This window comes from Carex rostrata, chromosome 16 (assembly GCF_964058835.1).
Source record: "Carex rostrata chromosome 16, lpCarRost1.2, whole genome shotgun sequence".
In the NCBI taxonomy this organism is placed as follows: Eukaryota; Viridiplantae; Streptophyta; class Magnoliopsida; order Poales; family Cyperaceae; genus Carex; species Carex rostrata.
In genome coordinates, this window is record NC_135933.1 from 823656 (window position 1) to 851443 (window position 27788).

A 27788-nucleotide genomic window follows, 5' to 3' on the forward strand; every position below is an offset into this window, starting at 1 on the left:
CACAGTACACATTAATACTTTGTGGTTAAAATTAGTATCATGATGCATATTAAATACATGCGAAGACCTCCCTGACGGTTATTGATCCACTGAGCGTCCGGTGTTTTTTTTGGAAGTTGGTCTCCAACTCTTAATAGGTGGGGGGGACAACAAGCGGCACCTCTACAAATCTGTTTAGATCATATAAAGCAATACTCCGAATAGTGCGTAGATCTGAAATCAGCTAAACGATCAAACGACAAATGAAGCCTTGTGAGATTGTATAGTTTATTAAATACTACGAAACTAGAACAAAAATGGTGCAGACCCATAGTACGGTAGCTAACGGAGCGGGAGCGGTGGAAGCTTCTGGAATAAAGCTGGAATTGAAAAGAGCTCATCGATGGGGTTCTAAGCAGGAGGTTTAATTTAAGGTTCAGACTAAAACAAGATCCTCCTTTACATTAATGTTTCTTCTTTTCCTAAAAGGGCCACGTAAATATTCTAGCATATCAGGCTGACACATTTAGCTAGTAGATTCATACTCTGCATAGATTAACAAGTACCACAGTATTGCATATGAATCATATGAAGTTGTATCTAACATAGTTTATACCAAAATAAGTACATTATGCACACTAGCTTGTAGAAGTACAATAAACAGTGGCAACACTCGCCTCCGATGAATTCTATGAACAAAGAGGTGGGACTATACAAGGATATGCAGGTTAGGTTCTATTGAAGCAACTGGCGCAGAAATTTCATTGGTAATATAATCAAAGAATGACAATCGATCTCGTTACCACACCACTGTTAGAGATTCCAGGGGGGGTGAGAGAGTCATTCTTTCAACCAAGAGGTCTTTTGAGCCTATAGTTGCCAAGTTGCATCACATGCTCACAAGTCCAATACCAGCAAGTTGCATCAGGTTGCGACCTTTTATTGACCAACAAAGTTTCAGCAACTCCCATACCTTGTATGGAGGTTGTGGGTTCACGTATAATTCTTAGACTAACAACCTGGATCTATAGCACTGCCTGCTCATGACTTTACTGCAACACTGGCCAGTACAAGGCTAGCACGGCAATAATTCAAAATCCAACTAGTCTCCACCAAGCTCTGCCATTCCTGGGAAATAGTAAACCAACAAACAATCTCAGTCAAAGAGGGAAATCCAAAACCATCAAAACATTAATGATTACAGACAGTACCTCTGGAACAGGAACTAGTACAGGGAGATTTCATATCTCACGATAATAAGCATCAGAAGGCGTACAAGATGAGGCATGGTTCAAGTTCGTTCATTGCAATCAATGGTGGGGATGATTTTTTGAAGTAACCTTAATTTTGAAGATGTTGCAGCAGCAGTACACTCTCCTGACAAGTTTTCTATCTCTCTCTCCAGCAGAGAGAATGCATCAGCAAAAGCCTACATGTCATCATTTTATATTTATATACCTTTTTTTACTTTCCTCCAGCAGTATATCCCATACATGCCGGCATAAGACCTGAACTAAGTAGGTAGGGGCTGCCAAATCTTGACCCAACCCAGTTAAAGCTGGTCCTGGCCCACTCACTGGCAGCCAATCACTATCTTTTTGTTAAAATTGAAATACAAAATCCAAACCCCCTACTAGCCTGACATACTTCATAAAAGAGATATAAAAATGAACAAAAATCTAAAAGCAATATCCCCTATCCCAATCCAAAATTGAGAATATGGCCTTGCAATGGGGCTGCCCCGAGTCAATCCGACCGGGTCAAATAAGTAACGAGTCTTTTCAGCATTCTTGACCTACTAGCATGTTAAGTTTAACCTGATCTGACTATTTTCTTGAATAAAACTATAATATAATATGACCCCTTGTCAGCCTTCCCCATAAAATACATAATAACATTACACTCAAAGGCTAGTAGGGGTTTTGGATTTTGTTACTAGCTTAGAATCTGAAACAACGAGGTCCAGTAATGAATCTAAAGCAATGAGGTCCATTAATGGTACAATTCCGATACCAAATACAACAACTCTTCTCTCTTTTTCAAATTATTAAGGAAATGCTGACCTTGATGCACTGGTGAATGCGAAAGCAATTTCTTCCTACATTATTGGCTGGATAAAGGGGGTCATCTATGTGAATTGGATCAATACTGAAAAATAAAGTATGGTTTAGAATCTGATAAAATACAATTTATAGGACAAAAAGAAAATTTTATTTAAGTACTCTTCTGACCTAAGCCCTCTTTCTCGGTTCATATAAAGTCCACTACCTCGGATGGATATGCGCATCTGGCGTGGATCAAAAACATTCCTGATTCCAAGTTTAAAGAATATAATTATAGTCAAATAGTACATTGTCATCTACTACTATGAAAATTTACATGAATATCCAAGAACATTTCTCACCCAAAGAAGTACAGAAAGTCCATCAAAAGGCTGCCCAAATTCTGCCAAATGATACAAATCATAAATTAGCTTGAGCTAAAAGAGATTGTCCAATGGTTTGTTCTTTCTATACTCTTAAATCATGAACAGATTTAACCTATGAAGGACAAGAAAGATGAAGGAATTACTTGTTTAATAGGCTGACCAAGATGGTGCTCATGTTGAAGAAACCGTGTTATTAGCAAAACCTACAAAACAGTTTACAAATAAAACCTTATTGAGGTCTTTTTATGCAATAGAGTTGTTGATTTTTCAGACTTTGTTATATGCGTGTACAAAAACTCAAAACATCACATATAGCCATGGAAAAGTGATATATACACATGTATATACATCTTGTTCGATTATCTCCCATGGCATTTATCTCCACAGAAATGACTAAGAAAAAGGGTCGACTTTGTGTTGTTTTCCACTAGAAAAGAGGTATTATTAGAAAATCTTTATCTGCAGGTGCTTATAAGATATTGGACTTTTGCAACGATTTCAATTTCTTGGCTTTAGGCCATACAATTAAACCAGATATACTGCATAACCATGACAATTATGAGAAAACCAGATGAGATATAAACACTTACCAGACAGTAAGAACTTAGACCGCCAGAATAGGAGTGATCCAAGCTTCGATCAGCAAGAAATTTTTTAAGAACCAAGGCAAGAGGCACAGAAGCAGGAAATTGCTTAATGAGCTCTCTGACCTGAACAATACAAGAACAACCAAATGTTGCAAATTATCATATTTTGTTTTCTATAATAGAAGGAATATTAGAAATAAAAATTCAAATAGAATGAGAAGAAATTTTTCCCAATCAAACAGTGAAAGATAAAACATATAATATTGGACTTGGGATGTAATCATAGCACTTGACTGTTAGCACCTTATACTAACCATGACCAGAAAGACAAATGTAGTTGACACAGTTCTTAGACATCTGCACTCCACTTGCAATGCAAACCCATTGCAAGTGCTCATGTGGCAATTGCATTATTCAATTGCACAAATATAAAAATAATTATTAATTTAGGAAGCCAGCATATTTAGCATTGGCTGAAATTGCCACCTCAGCATTTGCAATTCATTTGCAATTGCCAATTGCCAATATTGAAGGAGCCTCACAAATTGAAATTAAGGATGAATTGCAGGGATGATGATTATTTTATATTGCTTCAGTGACAAATGTGGAAGTTTCTGATGGGGCGGAAAATACCATATTGTGCAATTGGCAGGATGCACGTGCTCTTAAGATTAGAACTGACCTAGTGTGACACAACTGAGTACGTGTCTGATTTTCCTGAACCTACTAGGTCTAACCCTACCAAAATGTGGCCAGATCCATACCCAAATTAACCCGACCAAACTGTGAACAGTTCTGAACTCAACATGAGCAACAAGAAACTTAAATCTGCCTTAAAACTCAGGAGCCGAAATCTAACAACAAAATTATCCTCATAACTGGAGACCAAAATAACACAAGCTGAAATGACCTTAGCCAGATGACCCGAGACTCCATATTAATCCTAACCTGAATTGACCAAAAATAAGCTTGGCCTGACATTTATCAGCCATTTCTATGCAAATGTCAAGCATACCAATTCAGAAGTCTGAAGCCCAGTATGAGATGGTGATTTGAAACTTATATCAAGCCGAATTGACTTGACAACGGTACAATTATTATAGGCCTTTGAGATAGTAGAAGCATCAGACTGAGGTGAGGCCTCGCTTTGTTCTCCAAGCATATTCTCTTGGTCTTCTTGCAAACTATCAGATACTAGAGGGTTGTCATTGCAAAGGTTGATATCACTAGGAATGTCTGCCTCAAGCATAATCACTGGTATCTGTAGAAAGCACAAGAAAGATAAAAAACTAATACAATAAAAGAAGTCCAAATGTGATAAACAAAATAACCTATCGATGAGCTATAAGAAAAAAATTCCGAAGTTGGTCAAGTATTGAAAAAATCACAATGTAGTAGGCATGCTGCATTTTAAACTCGTATTCAAAAGGTTCAAAAAATTAGAGTCGAAAAGAATCATATCTCATTGGCTTTCTAAGGTGGGGTATTAATAACTAAACCCTCAATTTGTAGAATTCCTATATAGTAAAAGAAATTAGATTTAGTGATTTTCCTTTAAAATAAAATGAAAATGTGTTAAGAGGCTTACAGCAGTATTTTCAACAGTTTTTAGAGAGTCATTTCGGACCCATTCCTGGTTTAAAAGGTGTCTAGCTGCATGCTGAGAAAAACAAAACAAAGAAAAGATTCTTCAATTGGAGAAGTATCATCAGATCAAATTAGCTCATGTAAAATCTGAAACCATTTTTCATACAAACAGGATATCACCTGAAGGCACGTCTCTTTGATGCCATTTCGGCCTTCCAAAATTCCTGCTTCCTTGATAGGTTCCTGGAGAAAAACACAATCCATGTGAATTTATTCACATAGGTAAGGAAGCTTGGATGACGCCTATTAAAAAGGCATGTCATGTTATCATGTTCGCAAAGAAGAATTTTCTCAGATTTCAGTACAAGTCCACGGGAAGAACTCAGAATGTTTCACAAAGCTTGGTTAGCACCTTTTGAAAGGTATATCATGTTCTATTGTTTGCAAAGAACTCAGATTTCAGTATTGCATCAGTTGGCCACCACATTATTCAGGTGATTTGTTAATTTTATGTTTAAGTACAGAACAAGTCTCCTTTAAAAAAGGTACAGAACAAGGCCGAGACCTCAAGGCATAGCAAAAAAAAAAAGTCAACTGCTCGCTAGTCTCATTATGGTGCTTTCTGATAAAGATGGCAAGCCAGTGGGCAGGGTTAGGCCAGATGAGGCCAAATTTGGTTAGGACCTTCAGGTTTGAGGCATTTTGTGTTCAGATCATTTTCTGACGTGGAATAATTTTTGGTCGGGATTCCCAGGCTAAGGTCATGGGTTGGCTGGATGTGTCATTTTCAGCTCAGGTCAAATCAGTTACAGGTGTGCTTGTTTACTCAGTCAAGGCAATTATTTTAATACAAAAATGCATCAGAGCTTTTTAGGGGTTAGAAAGAACTGGTTTCATATTACTCTGGGTTGGATTCAGATTTCCAGTAGGATTAGATTCATGGAATTGGTTGAGTCATATGGTCATTTTTGTTCTACTTTCTGATGTCTGATTTAGAGAGAGCAAGATTCATATCAGAATCAACTGTCAATTAATTGGTTCCAGATTAATTTGGGTTTGAGTGGTTGAATTTCAAGATTTATCAGGTCAGTTGGTGGGTGATAAAAAGGGAATAATTAATAAAGCAACAAGGAGAAAATAGATCACATCAAAAGGCAGTTGTAAGTACTGACCAGATTTCGCACAGGAGGGAGAGAGATCACAAGGTCAACATCACTAGTAGGCAGAGCCAAACCTGTGGCATTGGATCCAAACAATGAGGTACGAGATCGGGGCCAAAGCACCTGTAGACATCTTGTTACCCTATTTACTGCCCAAGTTACGTAAGGTTTTCTTGTCAGATTGCCAGCACCAACCTGAAAGGGAGCCGCAGGCTAAATAATACTTGGCCAAAATAGAAGAAGTTTTTTATTTTTTTATTTTTATGTACCATTCGTTATCATTTTCTTCTTTTTAATATATAGTTATTAAGCTGAATCAGGGAGTCACAGAAAAATACTTCCAAAAAGTCATCAAAAAATTTTAAGTAAAGAAAGAAAAATATTAAGAAGGGGATTAAAAAGTATATTGCAATTCTATTAATTTCATGCCTTCCTTCACCTGCCCAATGTAGAAACAAATTACCTGCTTACAAAAGTAATCAATCTCTTCATGTAGCAAATTATGCATTGCCAAACGGGAATCACAGTTAATGGAGTTGGGAGGTTGTAGAGGCAAAGCAATGTCAGGCTGAAATTAATAAAAAGGAAATGGTAAAGAGTGGAAACAGTAGAAAATTGTTCATAAAGAGGAGACTACAGACATAATCACATAGCCGGTTTGGTTTGAGAAAGAGTAGCTATTGTCCATCCAAAATCCGTATTTTGTTTCCGCATCAGATGATTATTGGACACAGATACTAATATAATATCAAACATGATAAAAAGATAGGAAGACATATATAAACAGGAATCTCTCAATCCAACTTAGACACCCTCCCTACAAAACTGTATTATTTCCCTTTTTATTTGGGTTGGAGTTTTCTGTTTATCCGTCACTAAATATAGGCAGGTGACTAAAATTTACCAAACTAGTTAAAATAATAAAAAGAAAAGAAGAACCCTGACATGTTGCTGATCCCTAGAATACTGAGTAATCTTCAGCAAGTGTTCTTGCAAAACCGGTGTCCCTGTAAAAGGTTGCATCATAGTCACCCCAGATTTGGGCCAGACCACCTCAGGGCCATCCAACAAAACCTGCCCCTTCTCCACAATCCCCTTCTCTTCCAAATATGCCCCTCTCATCCCCCAATTTCTTGGGCTTGAGCTCCCCGACCTAGCCACTGGCAATCCCCCAGCTCTTCTCCTGCCAAACTCTCCCACAGGCGAAGGCGGCGGAGGCCGTGGTACGCGAGGCACGCACAATACAACTGGTGAGGGTGGCCGCTTTACCTTAGATGGTCGCCTGGCAGAGGAAGGTATACAGGGGCTCCTGTGATATTCCTGACCTGGCTTGAGCTCAGATCTCGACCCTCTTCGTGTGATACCACTAGGCACATTAATAGGCCTCAACATGTAAGGCAACATTTCGCCACAAGAAGAGCTGCAACTACTCTTAACCGGTGCAAGAGAAGGCTTGCTATCCTCCAAGCCAATATCGCTTCCAGCAATAGAAGCTGCACGGGTCGAGGGGGAGGGGGAGGGGGAGGACGAGGGCAGAACAGTCATCTCCTCTATGACTCTGTTGACATCAGCCTCGTGCCAGGCCCAGGCACTATCGTCAGAGCAAAAAGATCCATTTCCGTTTCCACTTCCATAATCAGCCGGGCTCCAGTACATGACCCCACCACCAAAAAATTGGTTAAAACCTCTATCTGTATAGGGGAAATTGTAGTCCATTTCCTCTTCTGACAGGTAATAGGCCTCAGAGTCATCTATGAAATCATTTGCGAGGCCAAAGTTGTGGTTCACGTGGTTGTAGCTTCTGTACACTGGCGGCCAATCATAGCTCAAGGGAAGAGCCAAAGGAGGATGGGGAAGGACATGATGAGGAGTGGGAGGAGCAAAAGGCAATTCAAAATTGGGAGGGCCTCCCTCCCAAAATGGATTTCTTGGGTCTAATGCATGTTTAGGAATATCTTGAGTCTGGTTCAGTAGGGTGAAGGGTGGTATTAGTGGCTCCTCAGTATTGTCAGATGTATCAATCTGTTCTGCTTTCAGTTCTGCCCTCTTATTAGTTACAATCTTGTTGCTTGTGACTGAATCATAATATTTACATGAATTCAAGCACTTGTCTGGCTCCGTGCCATTCATAGCATTGGAGAAATCTCGGGAATTATCAAATACTTGTGAGGCATCAGTCCTCTCTTGAGAAGAATCAGCTGATGGGGTACTCAGAGGTTCAACATTGACAGCAGTAATAAGTTTCTTGGCTCTGGTGGATTGTTGGTTTTTGACTTCTGACGAAAAGGCAGTTTTATTCTTTCCTTTTCTTTTGTTCTTTTTCTTGGCTGGGTTAGCCTTGTCCTTGGCTAAAGATTCAGCAGTCTCCTGCAAATGGAAAGGCACTCATAATGATAGAGAGAAATTAAATAAAAAAAAGGTCTCAAAATAGTTTCCATTTACCCCTGCAAAATCTTAAAACATCAGGAACAGCCTTGTAAAAAAGAAAAGTCTTAGTAGACACCATAAAGCAACAAATTGACACTTTGGCAATGCCAATCTGAACCAACCCCTAGCGAACAGTCCTCGGTGAACATCTTTTTAATTCCACCAAAGAGGCAGGTGTTGGACCCAACCCTCATTGTTTCAAAATAACCTTACCCCCCACATACAAACAAACCAAACATATTGCCACACCTAGATTCAATGCACTCCAAAGTGGAAGTGAGGAACGAGGTAAATCACTTATAAGAATTTCAAGACAAACAAAAGGAAAGGGGTAGGGTCATATCAGGGAGACACTTTTCAAGATCTACAGGGGTATACAGTATACTTCCTACAATTCCCAAGGACATTCAGTGAAGAAAGGTCTGGTGGAGATATTTTACAATGTCTTGTTAGAGATACTATTTTTCTCAGATAATAAGATGTTTGAGTCCTTGCAGGAGTGCATATGAAAACTGACAATTTGAATATATCACCTTTGTCTTAGATATAAATGTTTCTTTAGAGGTCTGTTGGATTGGCAATGTACTCAAAATGCCTTCTGGCTCTTCTTTCACAGATGATATCGTGCTTTGTCTTGATGATTCGGTAGAACTAGAGCAGTTCCTGTTTGCACCTTCTAGTTTGTTACCCTGCTTGCATGTGTGCATGCCAATCAAGAATTCCATATTTCAGAAAAGAATGTTTTCCAGTTTATGTTCTCACTACTGAAAGCAAGGTGTTTGTTTTTTCTGAGATATTCAAATCTTCACCTCTATGTAGCCATATTTGCAGTGCAACCAAATAATTCATCAACTTGCACTGTAGAAACTATTTTAACAACTAAAACTAAGTTCATGTCAAGCTAAAAATGATTAATTGACACTAATTGAGTAATATGCACTAGTTGCCAATAACTCCACAAAATTAATTGCTAGTTGCAATTTGCAAATATGATAATACTGGCTACTTGGAAATACGGCAAAAATTTATGTTATTGATCCCCACTTCTTATTGTTTAAATTATGTTTGAATTTTGTTCATTTGGGACTTCCCACACAATTTAGGACCAAGGCTGCATGGTTCTACATAGAAAAATAGATGCTACATAACTGTTACCTTTGAAGACTTGGGCTTTCTTGGCTTGCTGCTGTTCTTCTTTCCTTTATTCTGCACAGCCACACTTGATTTTGATGTACCAAAATCTTCTAGAAGCTCTAAATTGGTACACTCCGCCGAGACAGCCATCAAAACTTCTCTCAGTTTAGTCATGACATAGTCAGAAATACCGCCCGCCATTGCTAATGTGGTGAAGAATAAACAGTTCCCTCCATAATGACTAACTTCTCTTTTTAAGAGTGAAATCATGTAAAGCACCGCCAATCTGTTAATGACACGTGGTGGGCTTGTTTTTCTTTTATAGGGTAGTAGGCTGATGTCATCAGCGGTAGCAGAGTATCGACTTCTTTTAAAGAATGCTTGCTTTATTGTTTCCCAAGATGAGGTCAATTGATGGCTAAATAATTTCTCTGAAAAGTTCTCTAATTGCTCGACAATCTCATTCACCTGAAAGAGAATATGTTCACGTACAATTAATACTGGAACCACACAAATTCAGTACGGAGTCAACATAAGCTGTCTTCAAATTGCATGATTTATACATGTCCAAAGCAAGATAATGGTTAGGTATGCAACTGTATGAAGGGTAGTATTGACAGCCAACATATTTGATAATTGTGATATGATATAATGAAGGGAAGGAATATTTTGACAACCATCTTATTTGACAACCGTGATAACCAACATCAAAGTTCCTCCAAAATTGAAACCTAAGATTGATGATGTAGATACACTGTGTATCAAGTTTGGAGCATTTTGATAATAGTTGGAACACCGACCAAATGCCTACTACCAAGCCCTTTTCCAAAATAGCAGGATAATTGATTGATTGCTTGATTGCTTGATTTAGATATACGACCTATCAAAATCATGGAGAACACATCTACATTTTTTTTTTAAGTGTTGATAAGGATTGTGTCAGTAATGACAATTTTCAAACAAGTTTGTTACCACCATATCTTGTTCATATGAAAAGTTATCAAGAAGCATGCGTACAAATTGGGAAGCAGGACATAATGAAAATATGCAGTATTATTAAACAAAAAAGGCCACTTCGGACACTGGAACAAATATTTGTGTGCAGCTAAAGCCCAACATCTCTTTTACACAATCACGCCTAACTTTTTTTAATATTTGGCTATTTGAAAATGACACAAACCTTATATTCGGTGTGATGTATAAGGTAAATTATTGAATTTATTCACTCTACTCATATAAATCACTATTCAAATTCAGCTGAACTTAAAAACAAAAATAATTTTACAATTGATTCCAAGTACTATACAATTATTAAACGCCGTTTGGTTAAAACCAAGACAAAGATCAGGGGCATAAAAGTTGGATTCAGTAATTTAAGCTTTTCTTGGTGTCTGAAATTTTTAATGTCTGGATGTTATTTGCAATTAATTCAACAAATATTCCCTGCAAGTGGAACTTCCAGTTTGTCTTTGCAAAACACTCGGCATAATTTGCCAAACACCCAACGATAATATAAAAACTAACCATGGTTCTTGAAGCTTTCCCCAAAAATGCATCGAATACTTTTTGCCTGTCTTTCTGGTCAAGTCGGGACCACCAGTCAAGGCACCCTTTCTTCCTCCAAAACGCATTAGCAGCCATCCCACTTGTCACCACAACAGCCTTCTCCTTAACCCCCTTTCCTCCTCTACCTTTCCTTCCCCCTCCTCCCCCATTAGCCTCTCTCCATGAAATTCTCAGTGCATTTTCCAGTCTATTCGCAATGTAAGACTCCAGGCTGTAATACCCCTTGTCTTTTAGCCAAGCCAGCTCTGGCCATTTCACAGCTTTTCCTGTACCTACGTTTTCCTCTCCAGTTAGGAATCTACCTTCGGAGATAACATCCATCACCTCTACAAACCTATTTATATCAACAGATAACAAGTTAATTACTGAATTGCTTCTCTTTGCAATGTTGCGGGCAAGCCCTTGCATCGAGGATTTTATTATAACTTGATCTCCCAGTTCTACAAATTTAATAGGAACAAATTACCTCCCTTGTCACTTTTACAATGGGTATGTGTCTAGTTAACTTTAACCAATTTTTCAAGATTCTAGAGAGTAATTTGTATCATGTTGCCAGATGATAGCCTCAACTACCTGTTTACATGATGGGCTGCCTGGTTATTTTCTACCAAATAGCATGTTGATTCAACAGTACAGAGTATTGTATATTACTCTATGGCATTCTTAACCTTGCTAATGTTCCTTATTTGGGAGACCATTATAGAGATGCTTTGCTATGACTCAATTATTAAATAATCCCCTACTTCTACAGAAATTAATTACTGTCAACCATTGCTAAAGATCAAATTAGTGATCCTTATTTTTTCCAATTTCTGTAATAACACGGAGGAAGAGGATTATTGACAAATTAGTAGTGAATAGATATTGGGAAAGAGAATGAAGGAGAACCTATCAATATCAGAGATAAATTCTTCAGATACTGTAACCGCATCAGGGTCATGGTTACCAAACTCGCCAGAAGAGAAGAGAAGGATCGACTCGCCTAATTCTGTCTCCGCCACGTGTCCAGCTGCCGCACGAGCCAGCAAGCCACGCGATCGTCGGTACAGAACCGAAGGGGAAGAAGGATTGTCGGTGAGCAGGAAGAAGAAGCAATGGCCATGGCGGTGGAGGTAAGACAGCATGTTGAAGAGTACGGAGATGAGGTCGCGGTCGAGGATGGTGAGCGCGGCGCGGCGACTGGAGACGGGGAGAGAGGAAAACCATCGAAGAATGGAGGTGCGCGGCTGAATTGAATTAGAATTGCGGTTGGGGATTTTAGCGCGGGAGGAATGGAAGAGAGCGAGGTGGTCGGTGAGCGAGTCAATGAGCATTTGACTGGTCTCCATGTTTTCCTTTTGTTTTCTCTCTCCCGGTGTTCGTGCACCGGAGAAGAAGGTAAAGTGAGAGAGGGTTGGGTTGGCATTGTAACTTTTTTGAAGCCTCTGCCAACTGCCGAGATTTTCCACCGAAAAAAGAAAGAAAAAAAAATGGGTAACTTCGTTCGAGCAAAGTTTCTTAGGCACCCCTACAAAATCTCAGAATACCTTAGCTCACATTTCAGATTTCACCCTTTTTTTTAAAAAAAAAAAATTCTCTAAACTCTATATTATTTGATTGTCAGATATTCAATTTTCTTATTAGTCCTAATTTTTTTTTCTTATACGTCATTTATAAGATTTTTTTATTGATTGATAATTGATTAGTTATATATTCATTTTTTTCAATATATTTTTAATATCATTCATGAATATTATTAAATAATTATTTTTTTAATTGATCTATTTTTTTATAAAAATATGTTATTTTGTATGAAAATCTTTTTTTTTTTCTCTTATGATATATTTTATTGCAATGCACAGATACAATATTAATAATATATTATACAGCTTAAAGAGGACGAAATCAAGTATATTTGTTAGATCTTTTTCGTTAACAATGATCATGCTGGTTGGTATTCAAAATGGTGCCCGTTGCCGATAATACCATGGAGCTTATTTTTCTATTGATTAGACGATTTATGTGGTCGTAATTGAAACAGTTAAATAGCCTATTTAGCAAAATACTCTTCATTATCAATACACTGACATGAGAAATTTTAATCTGAGTTATTTTAAGAAATATTCAGTTTAACTTTTTTTTTCCTCGGGATCAGTGCTATTTTTTCTTAATGAAATATTAGTGGTGTATTAATTTTGTGTGCTTTGAATTAGATATATTTTTCTGTTGTGTATTTTACAGCTTGAGTGAACTTTGAGTAGGGCTGTTAATGAATTGAATTTGAGCGAGTTGGAGTTTGTTCGTACTCGATTCATTAAGTTAATAAGCGAGTTAATTCAAGTTGAGAAGACAATACCAAGTTGAAAACTCAACTCGTTACCAACTCGAGTTGACTCGTAACTCGTCAAGACTTAAGACCGATTGATGTCTGAATTTTAAGCAATTTGAATTTCTTAAAGCCGAAAATCATAAATAATACATGATAGAAAATAAATTTAACCAAAATAAAAAACACTAAATTTTTGAATTTAACATAATTTAACAACCAAATAGTACATGTCAAACAACCAAACTATTGGTAATGGGGCATGACTTTGGATGTGGCATGACTTCATTGAAATCGAGTTAATAATGAGCGAGTTGGAGTATGCTCGTGCTTGAATCATTCATTTAACGAGTGAGTTATTAGTGATTTTTTAACGAACGAATTATGAGTAAGTGACGAGTTGCAAATTATTTTCTCATCTCTAGATTTGAGAGCCATTCCGAATAAAAAAATAATTGGGACGAAAAATATAAAATATAAATAAATGCAAACGACATCGTTCTATTTTAATATTGAAACGAACTTTTATTAAGATTAAACATGTCATGGACAAAAATTGTAAAACTTACTATTTTGATGGAACAAAATATCTAATTTAAAGTCTGAATGGATAAATATTCAAATAGAAAAAGTTGTTGGGTACATATCTGATATTGCTTTACAAGAAGGACTGAATAGTGAATAGTAATCACTTCTATAACCTTCGGTAAGAAATATTTGGAGAAAGACTTGCATTGTCTTCTCCTGGAGTTCATGATACGACATACGAGGGAAAATAATGGATGTTGCGTGAATGCAAGACCGACAGACCGTTGTTTTGTAATTTATTGCAGAATATAAGCATAATTATAATTTTATAATATTAGAGATAGTTTAACAATTATATTTAATTGTGCTATTCAATAAAAAGTTATTGTCAAAATAAATTTTTAATATGAATAGCACTATATAAGATGTAAACAAGAGAGTCTATAATAACAAACGAAAGGAGAAAAGATAAGATCGAAATGATGTATCAAACAAGTTTATAATTTACGTTTCTATATTCATTCCTTCTTTTACAAAAGAAGATGGTTTGAATTAGAAGCGGATGTAGAGTATATGAAGAATTTTTTTTAGAAACTATAAATTAAAAAAATAAATTTTATCAAACCAACTTGATTGTTTTATTTTTTACAAAAAAAAATTATAAGAACTAAGATGTCATTTCGGTCTCTTTTTTTTGGACCGAATTGTTATTTCGGTCCCAGCTGTTTTCACATATTTCGTGAAAAAAATACCTTGAAAAATTGTAAAAATACCTGAGACCGAATTGCCATTTCGGTCAAAAAAAAATCGGACTGAAATGACATTTCAGTTATGATTTTTGTAAAAAAAAAATAATCATGTAAACAAAGCCGTTCGACAACAAAAGATTAAGCCTCCTTAAAGCTTAAATCTGCTTCCTTTAGCTTCCTTAGCATTTTTTCATCATGTCTTTGTCGTTGTCATGATTAATTTCATCATGCTATCATCATTTTTTTTAATATCATTATCATCTTAAGATTACTTACTAATTACTATAGTACAACGTACACTATTCTATGCACTAATATGAATAACACCATTCTATCGCTATTCTACTTCTACAATTTAAATAGGTTTATTCTTACGCTATTCATTGATCCCCAAACAGGTGTTAAGAGTACGAATAAAAAGAAACCTACTCCGGTTGATAAAACCTCTAAAATCTTTTGAACTATGTAACATTAAATCTGACACGTTGCAATGTCCTCCAGAAACTGGTCTCTATTATATTAGAAATGGATTATTGATCTATTATAATTTATAAGTATGTTATAAAACATATAAATAGTCTAATAATCAATGTTGAAACAAACTAATGCAAGTTTCGGATAGTTGAAAATTATCAAAATTGTTAAAATGAAGCATTTTCAATTAATGTCCATCCTCTCATCATATTAAAAATTTCATGTTTTGTCATCCAAGTTCAAAATCGCCACAATCACTTTACCAGATGACAGGTACATAATGGAGAAGTGTAAATTAGATGGATTCGAATTGAACCTCTACCCGTGGTAGTATGTTTCATAAATCAAAGGCCCCGAATTGTTCATAAAATCTCGATACGCCATTAACTTGGTCAACCTTCTGATAACAATGCATGAGTAGGAACATACACACACACGACACGACGGAGCCAAAAGGACTTTCAATAAAATTCGGTGAATACTGTAAATGTCAACATAGACACACATTAAAGATTATGAACTTTAACTATGAGGATCAATATATAATTGAACATAATTATATTTTTATGGAGGCCAAATATATATTTTATTAAAAGACTATAATTTTTTTTACCATTTAATCCTCTTAGATCCACACATGCGTATACATAAATTACGTCTTTCAAATAAAAACTAAATAACTAATAGCTATCTAAATCTAATTCAGCCATACAAGTACCAAAAGTTAAAACAAACGTTGTTGGCTAACTTCCTAGAGTAAGAACAACACAAGCAACCTCTCATTCCATTTTGGATGCAAAAATCATCCTAAATTTTCAGGAAAAGGAAAATTTTGCTAAGCATGAAAACAAAATTCACGTGCATCAATTAGAGTTGAGAGAATGAAGATTTTATTCTGAGTTCTCCCGTTAAGTGGTCAAAGGATGCCTCCACCTCAGCACAAGAAGCCATGATACTATGAATAGGTTGGGGCACACTCAGAAGCTGCACTCCTTGTTTCCAGTATCTGCTATCTGCAACCAACACTTCATATTCAGAGAATAGAATAGAGGTCAAAAACATTTGGTCACAGCCTTTCACTGATTCTAACCTGGTCCAGTAGATACAATATTGGAGCTCTTTTCATCTAAAACCCAATCAACCCAAACTGCAAAACCATGACACAAACCCGGTTTCAAAAATTCCATCTGCAAAGATATAAAATTAAATAGAAGTAAATTAAATTAAGAAAGAGAAAAAAGGAAGGTTGCAAAATATATATTGAAAAATACTGAAAGTGGAATTAGAAATTTCTCTATATCTCAATTAACAATACTGTACAAATATATAGACCAAAGGAAAAATCTAAAATAGGAAAGAACCACTATTTCTTAATTACAGCTATTATTATTATTACTATGATTTCTTTCCTTTAACAAATACTATAGCAAAATTAAGCTTATAAAGATAAAATGTTACCTTCAATTTACCCAAACAAGAATGGATTGGTTCTGAGAAGTTAAAATCCATGAGCTGGTACACCCGACTAAGCTCCTACAATGCAAACAAGTAAAGGTTAAAAGCAGATTACTCCCATAAACCTCCAATTTAATTTTATTCATACTTTCCTGTGTTTTGAGGTGTGTTTTTTGCTCGTTGGAAGTTCAATAGTGCAAGTATGCAACAGTTCACACGGACTTGATTTCATGTCCCAAAAAAAATATTTTATAAATTCACTCGAATTACCTCGACTTGACCACATTGCCATAAATACAAAGGCAAGCAGGGGCCTTGCTGCATTTCAGGCAAGTCTCCACATGCCCCTAAAGTCTCATTTACACTTGAGTGGTCAAATCCCTCAACATCCTTCAGAGATTTCCTGCTCCTCCACAAATCCTACAAGAAATTATTTAAAGAAAAAGGAAAGAGTAATTACTAATAAGAAAAAATTCCGTAAACCCTACAAAAAAGTCTCATAGAGAGGATGCTTACAGGAAGAGACATTGCGCAGATCTTCAAAATTCCTTTACAAGGAACAATTAATGCATCTTCAGCCAAAGCTGTATCCAGTAGACTTCTTTCCCTCCTTTGAAATCAACAACCAAAAATACAAATGAGCAACTTTAATTGAGTTGTTTATGAAATGTTACTTTTACCTAATTGCCATGGGATATGACGATTTACTAACAAAATTAGACAAGGAAAAGCAATAGACTACTGACCAAAAGCGCAGATTTTGCCATGGAAGCATGCCTTCATTTCCATAATAAAATGGTTCTCCCACTAATATGTCAATCTGAAAGGTAATTAACAAACAATAAGTAATAAGAGTTTTGACCCTGACTGTCTACCACCAGCATGGTTGATCTTGCCATTGCAATCAACCGAGTACACAATTATGCAGTCATTTTTTTTTTTCAAGAAGCTAATACTTCAAAATAGACCAGTCATCAATTACCTTCCTCTCAAAATCAGTAAATGATGAGGCTTTTGTACCCAAAAACCTAATCCTATCTGGGGAGAAACCATTTGAAGCAGAAATAGACTTTATGAAATCAGCACCATTCTCTCTCAAGCCAGGAAAGCATGCAATTACATTCGAAGATTCAGAGAGAGAAGAGAGAAGAACCGTCAGAAACACACTGTCATCAGCCACCACGCATAATGGAGATGATCTCCTGTCCAACTAAAATAACAAATAGCAAAAGTTTGAAGGTCCTTTAGAAAATATAGCTAGGGATTTGACATTTCTGTCACACAGGCCTTAAAAAATAATCTAAATTCCTTTTAAATTTTGATGTTCAGGATATCCACAATAGTCGTGTACAGAGTCATAGCAGCATTTATAGAATTTATAATTTTTGGCCTTTAAAAGTATTATTTCTACCTCCTTTTTCATAAAAATTAAGACATGAAGAAGAACTCACAGCATTTCTAATGGCTGTAATAAATGTCCGCCTCCAATTGCTATCACCATAGAGCCCAATTCTCTCCGGCGATAAGGTAATAATGATCCTCTCTTCATACCTTTTTGAGGTACTAGTGTTAGTTTTGTTTGCTTCAGGAGTTACATCATAAGATATGCTGATATCATTATGAGAAGCCCTTAAGGATATATCTTGACCCCTTAAGGCAAGCAAGCTGGTATCTTGAACGAACCAAACACACTGCTTCCAGTGGTCGCACCAATCCCTCTTACCTGGTTGAATGCACAAAAGGTACTTGTACTAATCAGGCACTCACAAGTCACCAGTTGTCAATATTTCTTAAGCCCAAGAAAATAAGAAGAGAGAAATATGTACTGTGTTAGGGAACCTGACAGCTGATAAGAGACACACCTGACAGAGAATTAGGTATATACTGTGAGCTGGTCCATCCAGGGGCTGTGGAGTAAAATATTGATGCAGCTTCATCTAGCTGAAGAACCCACCTGTCAGATCTTCTTAAATTATCTATTTTAAAATATAACAGATTTCATCTAACAGACTACACCCTTACTATCATTCAAATAATGAAATGCCAAAACTATTTACCAAGAAATAATAGCATGCACAATTCCCTCATTAGTTGCTTGTACTGTTATCTCCTTTTCTCCATTACTCTCCGGCCTTTTCGAAAAATCGAATTCAAAAATTTTGAATGGCTCTGACATCTATGTAAATACTAAATACTGTATTCATTAGTTCATTAGGCACCAGAAAAAACATAAAAAAAAAAAAAAACAAATATTACTTTGTTTTCTTTCATCAGTCCCTTACCAATTTTATCTCTGAGGAGAGTGCATCGCAATGCATGGCATATTGCTTTGGTTTAATTGTGATGAGGTTTTCACCTGTGACTGGAGAGAGTCGTAAACCATCTGATGCACTTAAATCCTGGTTATGCAAGTCACAGAGCTTCCCCAAGAATGTGCTTTCAACCAACTAGGTGAAAAAAATATAATAAATTCATGAGTTTGTTTAACCATATTTTTGTTAGGCTTCATTTGGGACTGGGGCAACTAGGGTATAAAGTCATTCCCATCTCTCAACAGGGAATAACTTTATCCCTTAGCCCCAACTTATCCTTCTCCCAAACTGGGCCTTGTAGAACTTTCACTTCTTTTTTTCCTTTTTTCTCAGCAATTGCCAGGAAACCAACCTTTAAAGCCTATAGTGGACAGAGAGATTAAGGGGCAAACCTGACCATAGATAGTGGCTCGATATGGGATCATCTGTGAATTTGGTTCCAGAAGCTCATCATGTGCATGTTGCAAAGTCGGTATCAAACCCTCACCCAGTAACTCGGAATCCAAAATCTCACTTACCTGCATTTAAATTTAATCCAGAAGAGAAAACACAAGCCAACAATTAAATCATAATCGACCATGGAACCCTCTTAAACAAAAGGAAAAAATAAATTACTCACCATTAATTGGGCTTGAGAGTCAAGTTCATGTCCAACCCTCAATTCGTCAGACCGTCGTGGAAATAGCTTCACTTTCTTTTCCATCCCATTTGCCCGCAAAACCCTTCGCATTAGCTTCACCATGGGAAGGTACGATTCACATGCTGACACCTGTCCCTCTTTTTCACCTCCTATTCTGGCCATGGCGCGTGCTGCCATCATTGATAGCAGTCCTGTACCAGACCTGTGTGCAAATCATAATTCACCACACTGCCTTATAACAGTTAGTAACTATCAGACTAGTTCTGGAACAACTTCCCTTCAAGGATTTTAGTACCAGTCTGTTGTGGCCAATATCAAGCATGTACCGTCAGATACAGACCTCAGTTCAACTTAGTTTGACATCTAATACATGCCAGTGTACCAGTACCGGCCAAGACCAACACCTGCGGTAGTAATTCATGCAATGAGAAAGGCAATACCCTATATCGATGACGTGGCACGGGTGGGTTACGGCGGCCTCAATAGCACGGCGGTACGCACAGTTGCGGTACGAATCATTGAGCATGTCCAAGTAAGAAGTGTTCGCCAAGAGAGACTTCTCTTTATCTTTTTCTTCTTCGTTTATGACTACCCACTCGGATTCGCCAGTGAGAGGGTTGAGGCGGAGGTGGAAGGATTGAGTCGACATTGTTGAATGGACCGGGATACTCCTGGTGATGGTTAAGGATCGGAGCACGGAGGTGAGGGTATAAGTGGAAATCGCTGGCTTGAGGCCGAACAGGAAACTCCGCATGTAGGTACAAGTCACTAGTCAGTCAGTGTTAGTTTTGACTTCTCATGTTGGGAACTTGGGATGGGGTAGGTTTTACTAGGTTGAGACGAAGTTGCTCTTAAGTTTGAAGGAAAATTCCGGCAAAAGATGATTGGAAAATAAAGATGTGATTAAGTTGGGTCGGGCAAGAAGCTCAGCCCAAAAAAGGCCCAAACGATATAAACCCTTTAGAGCTCCTCCCTCTCCATTTCTCTCCTTTGAACCAGACACCCAAAGCAAAAACCCTATTCAACTAATACATGGAACCACCGCTTTTGTTTAACCAATTCGCAAGGTTAACAATATCAGCACCATATCACCATTGACGACCTCTCTTTGGATTCCCAAATGGAAGAAGAGGAGAGACTCTTCTTCCCCTCTTAAACTCGCTTCTTCCCAAAGGATGCTCTCTCTTCGACGCATCATTTCCTCTTCTTTCTCCCATTTTTCTCTCTATAACCCCGTAAAAATAAACAATCTCTATTCAATAAGACCCGTAGCAAAATTTCATATTTTCAGAAGCTCTTTTGAGGGTGTTTGCTCGAGGCCCAGGTCTCAAAGGGGTATATACTCCAAAGGTCATCTCTTTTACCCCCTCAGTCTCTCTTTCTACTGTTCTTCATTCGAGAAAGATTGTGCTGATTCCGCTTCTACCTCTTCTTCTCCTCCATTGGCACCACTAGACCTCACACAAGAGCTGTTGGACCTCGTGCATGACCCACCAGCTGCGTACCGCCATTTCATTCGTGCGGGCAGCTGCCAAGTCAGTGTTAGGTCACGCTCTGTAATTGCTCACATTACCTTTCGTGCAAAGATGTACTCACAAGCCCGTCAGATCATTCAGGATTTGATTCTCACCACCAAATCCTCTCCAGATTTTCAAATTTTAGTTGACATTTTACAAGGAGCTGCAATTGCATGTAAAAATCCTGAAAAGGGAGTGTTCGATGCCTATTTTGGTGTTCTTATAGATTTGGGATTCTTGGATGAGGCCGTAGTGGCATTTTACAGAATGAGAGATTTCACTATTTTCCCTAAGCTGAGATCGTGCAATAACTTGCTTGATGGACTCAACAAGTTGGGTCGAAAAGAGGTGTCTTTAAGGCTCTTTGAGGATTTAATTGTTCTGGGTTTGCGCCCTTCGGTGTACACATTTAACATTATGATCGGTTTTTTATGTAAAATTGGGGATTTGGATAAAGCAATGAGCTTTTTTGAAAGAATGAATGGATTGGGTTGTTCCCCGGATATAGTAACATATAATTCTCTTATTGATGGCAATGGGAAGGAGGGAAATTTGGATCAAATTATAAAATTCTACTGTAAAATGAGAGAGAGTGGTTGCCAGCCTGATCTTATTACATACAACACCATGATAGATTCTTTTTGCAAATTTGGTAATTTGCCAAAGGCTTTTGGCTACCTCAGAGAATTGAAACTGCATGGTTTGAAGGCCAATGTTGTCACTTACAGCACAATTATAAATGCATTCTGCAAGGAGGGCATGATTCGAGAGGCAATAAATCTATTTATGGAGATGACAATACGAGGTCTAAGACCAAATGAGTATACCTTCTCTTGTTTGATTGATGGTTGCTGTAAGAGCAATAGATTTCAAGATGCACTTAAGTTACTTGAAGAAATGCTTCAACAAGGTGTTCAGTTGAATGTGGTGACTTACACTTCTTTAATCGATGGTTTGTGTAAAAGAGGGGAGATTGGCGAGGCTGAAGAGATTTTTAGGTCAATGGAGAGAGCGGGTTTGTCTGCCAATCAGTTAGCTTATACATCTTTAATTTATGGTTTTTTCCTGAGTAAAAATAGCCAGAAGGTTAATGCATTGTTTAGTGAGATGAAATCTAAAGGGATTGAGCCTGATTTGTCTATGTATGGAACTATAGTTTGGGGCCTCTGTAATGAAGGGAAGATAAGTGAGGCTATGCTTTTGGTTAGTGAGATGGAAGGGCTTGGTTTAAGGCCTAATCTTGTGATATATTCTAATTTAATCGATGCACATTTTAAAGCCGGAATGGCAGCTGAAGCAGTTTCTATGTTTTACGAGATGGCCAATTTGGGGATTGTGCCGAATTTGGTTACATATTGTTCATTCATAGACGGTTTAAGCAAAGAGGGGTTGATTACTGAGGCTAAAAAACATTTTGAGAAGATGAAGGAATTAGGTTTAAGTCCTAATTTATCGGTCTACACAGCCTTAATTGACGGGCTTTGTAAAAACGGGTCAGTGGAGAATGCACAGGACCTGTTCGATGAAATGCTTGAGGAGGGATTGAAGCCGGATAAGGTAATCTATACTTCATTAATTGATGGGTATCTGAAGCATGGGAGGTTAAAGGAAGCATTGTTGCTTAGAGAGAGAATGGCAGAGAGTGGCTTAGAATTGGATTTGATTGGTTATACTTGCTTTATTTGCTGGTATTGTAAGAGTGGTAGGATGCAAGAGGTAAGGGAAATGCTGAAGGAGATGCGTGAAAAGGGAATTACACCTGATGAGGGGGTTTACAACTGTTTGATAAGTGACTATTTGAAAATGGGAGATTCAGAACAATCATTACATTTGATAAGTGAAATGAAGAAAAAGGGTCTTGACCCGAGTTCATAGGCTGGTGTTTTGTCCATGCAACAACTGGTTGTTGAATTTATTCTTGTATTTAGTTGGTGAATGCTCCAGGAAATAAGTGCAAAAGGAGACTTTAATCAGGTCGTAGATATGTTCACATCTCTGTTAATCATCCATCAACAAGGTATCTCATCTGAGCCCAGGCTTTTAAATTTCTTGGTACCACTCTTAAGGGTGCTGGGTTTACCTTACAGGTTTGTGCAGTACTCGAGGAAATATGTTCAAACCAGGTTGAAAACATGTTTTACCATTATTGTTGGATACCAAATTATTTTAATTAAGTTAATTAATTAATTTATTTGGCGGTGCCTAGGGGGTTTGTGGTGTTCGTGTTTGAGCACAAATGAGAAATGAAATGCTAACTTTTATCCAATCTCTCTGATGTTAGCATCTTGCTTTTCAACCCTTTTCTCATTTGAATTAACCAGATGTATGTTTCATTTAATTTGATATATATATAATGCTTTTTAACTATGAATTTGTTTATATGCAGAGCTCACACTGACCTGGCGGTATGCTTCTTTGATGTTAGCCTTTTAGGTTGTTAGTAACTTGCTATACAGAAATAGTCTTCATTTTTCATTCTGTATCCTTCTAACCTTTCAATTTTGCTTGGCTCTTAAAATTATTATGGGAAAGGAGTCTAATGAGGCAAGGAGAATAAAGGAGAAGATACGAATTTGCTTCAAAGTTCTCAGCAGTTGTCTTAGTCATAATTTTTGTTCCTTTCAGAAAGATGTGGCTTGAAGCCTGATTTTATAGCAAAAATTTTGTACAATGACGGTTATAAAAATGTCCAAATTCTTTTCCTTTTGGTGTTGTATGGAGTATGGACATACAATTTGGAGTACACAGTATGTTATGTCACTAATATTGTAATACTGTTAATAAAGAAAATTTTATTATCATTACCGTATATACTTAAATATCTTAGTGGCCTTCCTGGCTACTTGATGCTTCCAGGATGCAATTTGCAGGTTGAGATCATATATTTGAATAAAAACGATTATAAAAATCCAGACAATAACTACCTAGACAAACAACATTGATATTGTACAAAAATAGATATATTCTACAACAGTTAGTAATCACAGAGGAATTCTAAAACCAGAAAAATAAGTTTGTCACTAGAAAGAAGAAACCCTCTCAAGCTGGGACAGCTACAGGGGTGGATGGTGGCACCCGGTTCTCAACCGGTATCTCCACAAACTCGGACAAAATAGCCCTGAACTCGTCTCCAGTCAAGGTCTCTTTTTCTACAAGCAGCTCAACTATTTTATCAATCGCTTCTCTATTGTTTTTGATGTGAGTCAAGGCCACCTCATAAGCCTGGTCAGATATTCTCTTCACAGCCCCATCTATGTCCTCAGCCAGTTTCTCTGACATCGAATTACGTGCCATCATGCGCATGAAGACATCAGCACTCTGGGCACCTGCATCCATGAGTGACCATGGACCAATCTCTGACATGCCAAATGTTGTCACCATCTGTTCCAAAAGAATGAGAAAACCTTTAGGCAATTAATTTCAGAGACCATTTTTTTTTCTTTTAATTTTAGCAACCATTAAAAAGCACAAATACATATCACTTGGTAAATCTAGTTTGACCTCCAAATATGATCTCAAAGCCACTCCCAGTATGATATTTTTGGTCTAGCATAGATTTTTGGACTTTTGTCCAATGTAATGTTGCATCTTTCTCCATCAAGTATACGGTATACCTGACACCATACCCACCGGCATCCATCCCATTGACTCGTTATCATATTTGTAGTAGTTTAACTATAGTTTGTCCACATATCAGTCCTAACAAAAGGTGTTCACCAAAAACCAACATATCTTATTTTTGCAACTATGACTTGGTATTTTTGCTGCCATCTGCAAACCAACTAAAATCAAAGTTAATTCATCACCATTTTTTTTTCTTTTAAATTCAACCTGCATAAATTGTTTCATACTTAGTTCATAGGATACAATCTAAAAACCGAATATCCAAATCTTATGTTTCAAGCAACCAAACAGTTGGTATGACTGTAAATATCCTAAAATAATCAATGTTAGTCGTAGATAATTGAACTTTTGGGTTGCAGTCAATTGATAAAATGAAATATACAGACCTGTTTGGCTAAGCCGGTAATTTGTTGCAAGTCACCGGCTGCACCAGTGGTAACCTCAGGCTCTCCAAATATTATTTCTTCAGCAGCTCTCCCCCCGAGACCGCCAACTATTCTAGCGAATAGCTGCTGTTTTGAGATCAGTGTCGGATCATCCATTGGGATGAACCATGTCAGACCACGCGCTTGGCCACGCGGGATCAATGTCACCTTTTGCACAGGATCATGGCCAGGTGTTAGGGTTCTGAAAGAAAGACGGAAGTAAATGATAAATTCAGAAGACAAAATGCCTATAATGTATATGGGTACCACGCCCCTGCTGGCATATGCTCTTGGAAATTTAGCACTTCCAGTGCATGGCAGTGCCATGCAGTACTTTACCCAAGTGAAATATAATACATGCTTGCCTTAACTCTGCAATTGTATCACACTACTTGACAATTATTAGGGACATATATGCAGAATCATCAACATACAATTAAACTTGCAAATGCAAAACATTGCAAGGTCACTTCAAATGAAAAAAAAAAATCTTACACAACCATCTTTCGAGTATATAGCAAAAGATGCAAAATTAAATGTCCAGTTGCGTTATGCAATTAGGAAGCACTGTCAAGGCACAAATGTCCTCAAAAAGAAATAATTTTCCACTTACCCGCAAATGGCATGGCCAACCTCATGATATGCCACGAGGCTCTTGCTTTTTCCATCAGTCATGACAGTCCCCTCCATTCCAGCCACAATTCTATCAATTGAATCATCTATCTCTTTTGAAGAAATGGCAGTCCTGCCCCTACGCCCTGCCAAGATGGCTGCCTCATTCAAAAGGTTTGCCAGGTCAGCACCACTGAAACCAGGCGTTCTCATCGCTACTACATCAAGAGATACGTCAGGATCAAACTTTTTATTGCTACCATGCACTTTGAGTATTTCGGTTCTGCCCCGTACATCAGGTACATCAACAGACACCTATACACAAAAAAGGAGATAAACTAATAAGTCCTCAAAATTTTGTTAAAGTAATGCAGATAATTAGAGGAAGTAGTTAATAACAGTCGGAAAGAACACAACTAACCTGTCTATCAAATCTGCCAGGTCTCAACAGAGCCGAATCCAAAATATCAGCTCTATTAGTTGCAGCAATCACGATAATTCCTGTATTCCCCTCAAAGCCATCCATCTCAGTCAGCAGCTGGTTGAGTGTCTGTTCCCTCTCATCATTCCCTCCACCAATTCCGGTCCCACGCTGTCTTCCCACAGCATCAATTTCATCAACAAAGACAATGCATGGTGCGTTCTCCTTAGCCTTCTTAAACAAGTCACGCACTCTTGATGCCCCAACCCCAACAAACATTTCTACGAACTCAGACCCTGAAATGGAAAAGAAAGGCACCCCGGCCTCACCAGCTATGGCTTTTGCAAGAAGGGTTTTACCAGTACCTGGTGGGCCCACAAGCAAGACTCCTTTGGGGATGCGAGCCCCAACAGCAGTGAACCTCTCAGGTCTCTTCAAAAACTCGACGACTTCCATGAAGTCTTGCTTAGCCTCGTCAACACCCGCCACATCATCAAAGGTAACCCCAGTGTTGGGCTCCATTTGGAACTTGGCACGTGATTGGCCAAAACCAAGTGGGAACCCAGGCCCACCTGGCCCACCCATCCCACCTGATGCCCGTCTGGAGAGGAGGAAGAGGCCACCGATTAAAATAAGAGGGAAAGCAAGGTTGCCAATCAGGTTTAAGAGGAGGTTGCCAGAATCCTCCTGTGCATTGTGAGCGGCAAAATCGATGTTTTTCTCGCGCAACTTTTGGAGAAGTTCAGGGCTGAGACCCGGTAACTGGACTCGGACCCGTTGGACCCGATTTCCTAATTCTGGAGAGATGGCTTCTACAATTGCAATTGTGCCGTTCTCAAATAGGTCAACCTTTTTGACACGGTCCTTGTCAAGGTATTCTAGAAATCGCGAATAGGACATGCGGGAGGAAGAGACACCCTGCTCGTCGGCATAAGCTTGGCTTGCAGTGGTGATGGCCGGCAATGCGATCCCATTTCCAAGAAGCAACTTTAGAAAATTTCTTCTGTTTTTATTTGCTTTCTGGGCTTGGTTTTGGTTCAAAGAAGCTGTGGGAGGACTGAATCTGCGTGATTTATTTTCCTGGAATTTTGGTTTGGTATAGACAGTGCTTGCTGAGAGGCATATTGATGGAGAAGCCATTCCTGTTCAGTGAGACAAAAAATTATTTTCAATCAGTTTATAGAAGATAAAAATGTTTTTTTTAAGAACATCATACTTCTAATTGGAATTTGCAAAAACATATTTTAACTAATCCAAGGGCGTTCGTTCTGAGATTAAACACCAGTGCTACAAGGAAACTATGGCAGAGAAAGATAACATAAGAGCACATATTTTGTGAAACCGGACGATAATTTAACAGAAACGAAATCTAACCTTTAGAAGATCAGTAATCCAGGAGACTCCAGCAACTAAGTTTTAGATGGGCCTGTAATGGGGTTTATATAGACTACAAAGACTCTGAGTCTGAGGAGAGGATATTTTCTTAAATTTAATCTTTTTTGGAAAAAATAGAGGAGATTTTTATTCTTCTTTTTCTTTGCGTGGAGGAATAGAAGAGCAGAGAGTAGTTTAACGGGATGGATTGATTCTACGTGGCCGATTTTGTCTCCACAATGGAGATAAGAGCAGATCAGCAGAGAGCTCGAACAAGGCGATTTAGCGTGGTTCCGTCTTTGCAACGACAGTTCTAAGATTCCTTTCTATGGCTTCCGATGGATTTGTTTACTGCAAGTGGGACCAGAGGAGATCCATTAGTACTTGGCGTTTTTATCATCTGAAAATCTATCTACTCGACTTCGGATTTCAAAAAAAAAAGAAAATCTATCTACTCTCCGGTTTACAGAATCGAAGAGCTCCG

General features: G+C 37.8%; 4 protein-coding genes across 4 annotated transcripts; 1 reads left to right on the forward strand and 3 right to left on the reverse strand.

The window, feature by feature from the left end:
* Positions 1-568: 568 nt before the first annotated feature.
* MEE44 (Nucleotidyltransferase family protein) lies at positions 569-12308 on the reverse strand. The gene is made up of 17 exons (XM_078317220.1): positions 11757-12308; positions 10827-11202; positions 9324-9770; positions 8702-8857; positions 6687-8108; positions 6205-6309; positions 5754-5936; positions 4762-4824; positions 4583-4654; positions 4010-4255; positions 2998-3117; positions 2551-2610; positions 2384-2424; positions 2211-2288; positions 2043-2127; positions 1191-1408; positions 569-1107 (listed from the first exon to the last, which is right to left on the reverse strand). Exons 1-16 carry the CDS (start codon positions 12194-12196, stop codon positions 1271-1273), a joined length of 4032 nt encoding a protein of 1343 aa, XP_078173346.1. The 5' UTR covers positions 12197-12308; the 3' UTR covers positions 569-1107; positions 1191-1270.
* A 3296-nt stretch (positions 12309-15604) lies between these two features.
* On the reverse strand, positions 15605-20125 carry PRMT7 (protein arginine methyltransferase 7). Its single transcript, XM_078317222.1, has 14 exons — positions 19772-20125; positions 19311-19533; positions 19084-19209; positions 18662-18826; positions 18437-18555; positions 18242-18333; positions 17831-18102; positions 17362-17589; positions 17126-17199; positions 16896-16989; positions 16650-16799; positions 16383-16457; positions 16015-16111; positions 15605-15937 (listed from the first exon to the last, which is right to left on the reverse strand). The coding sequence occupies exons 1-14, from the start codon at positions 20083-20085 to the stop codon at positions 15792-15794; spliced, it is 2175 nt and encodes a 724-aa protein (XP_078173348.1). The 5' UTR covers positions 20086-20125; the 3' UTR covers positions 15605-15791.
* Positions 20126-20370: 245 nt separating this feature from the next.
* LOC144567163 (uncharacterized) lies at positions 20371-23370 on the forward strand. Its single transcript, XM_078317221.1, has 2 exons — positions 20371-22865; positions 23235-23370. Exon 1 carries the CDS (start codon positions 20507-20509, stop codon positions 22721-22723), a length of 2217 nt encoding a protein of 738 aa, XP_078173347.1. The 5' UTR covers positions 20371-20506; the 3' UTR covers positions 22724-22865; positions 23235-23370.
* Positions 23371-23732: 362 nt separating this feature from the next.
* On the reverse strand, positions 23733-27583 carry LOC144567166 (ATP-dependent zinc metalloprotease FTSH 2, chloroplastic). Its single transcript, XM_078317223.1, has 5 exons — positions 27305-27583; positions 25931-27072; positions 25511-25824; positions 24859-25099; positions 23733-24229 (listed from the first exon to the last, which is right to left on the reverse strand). Exons 2-5 carry the CDS (start codon positions 27068-27070, stop codon positions 23888-23890), a joined length of 2037 nt encoding a protein of 678 aa, XP_078173349.1. The 5' UTR covers positions 27071-27072; positions 27305-27583; the 3' UTR covers positions 23733-23887.
* Positions 27584-27788: the final 205 nt, after the last annotated feature.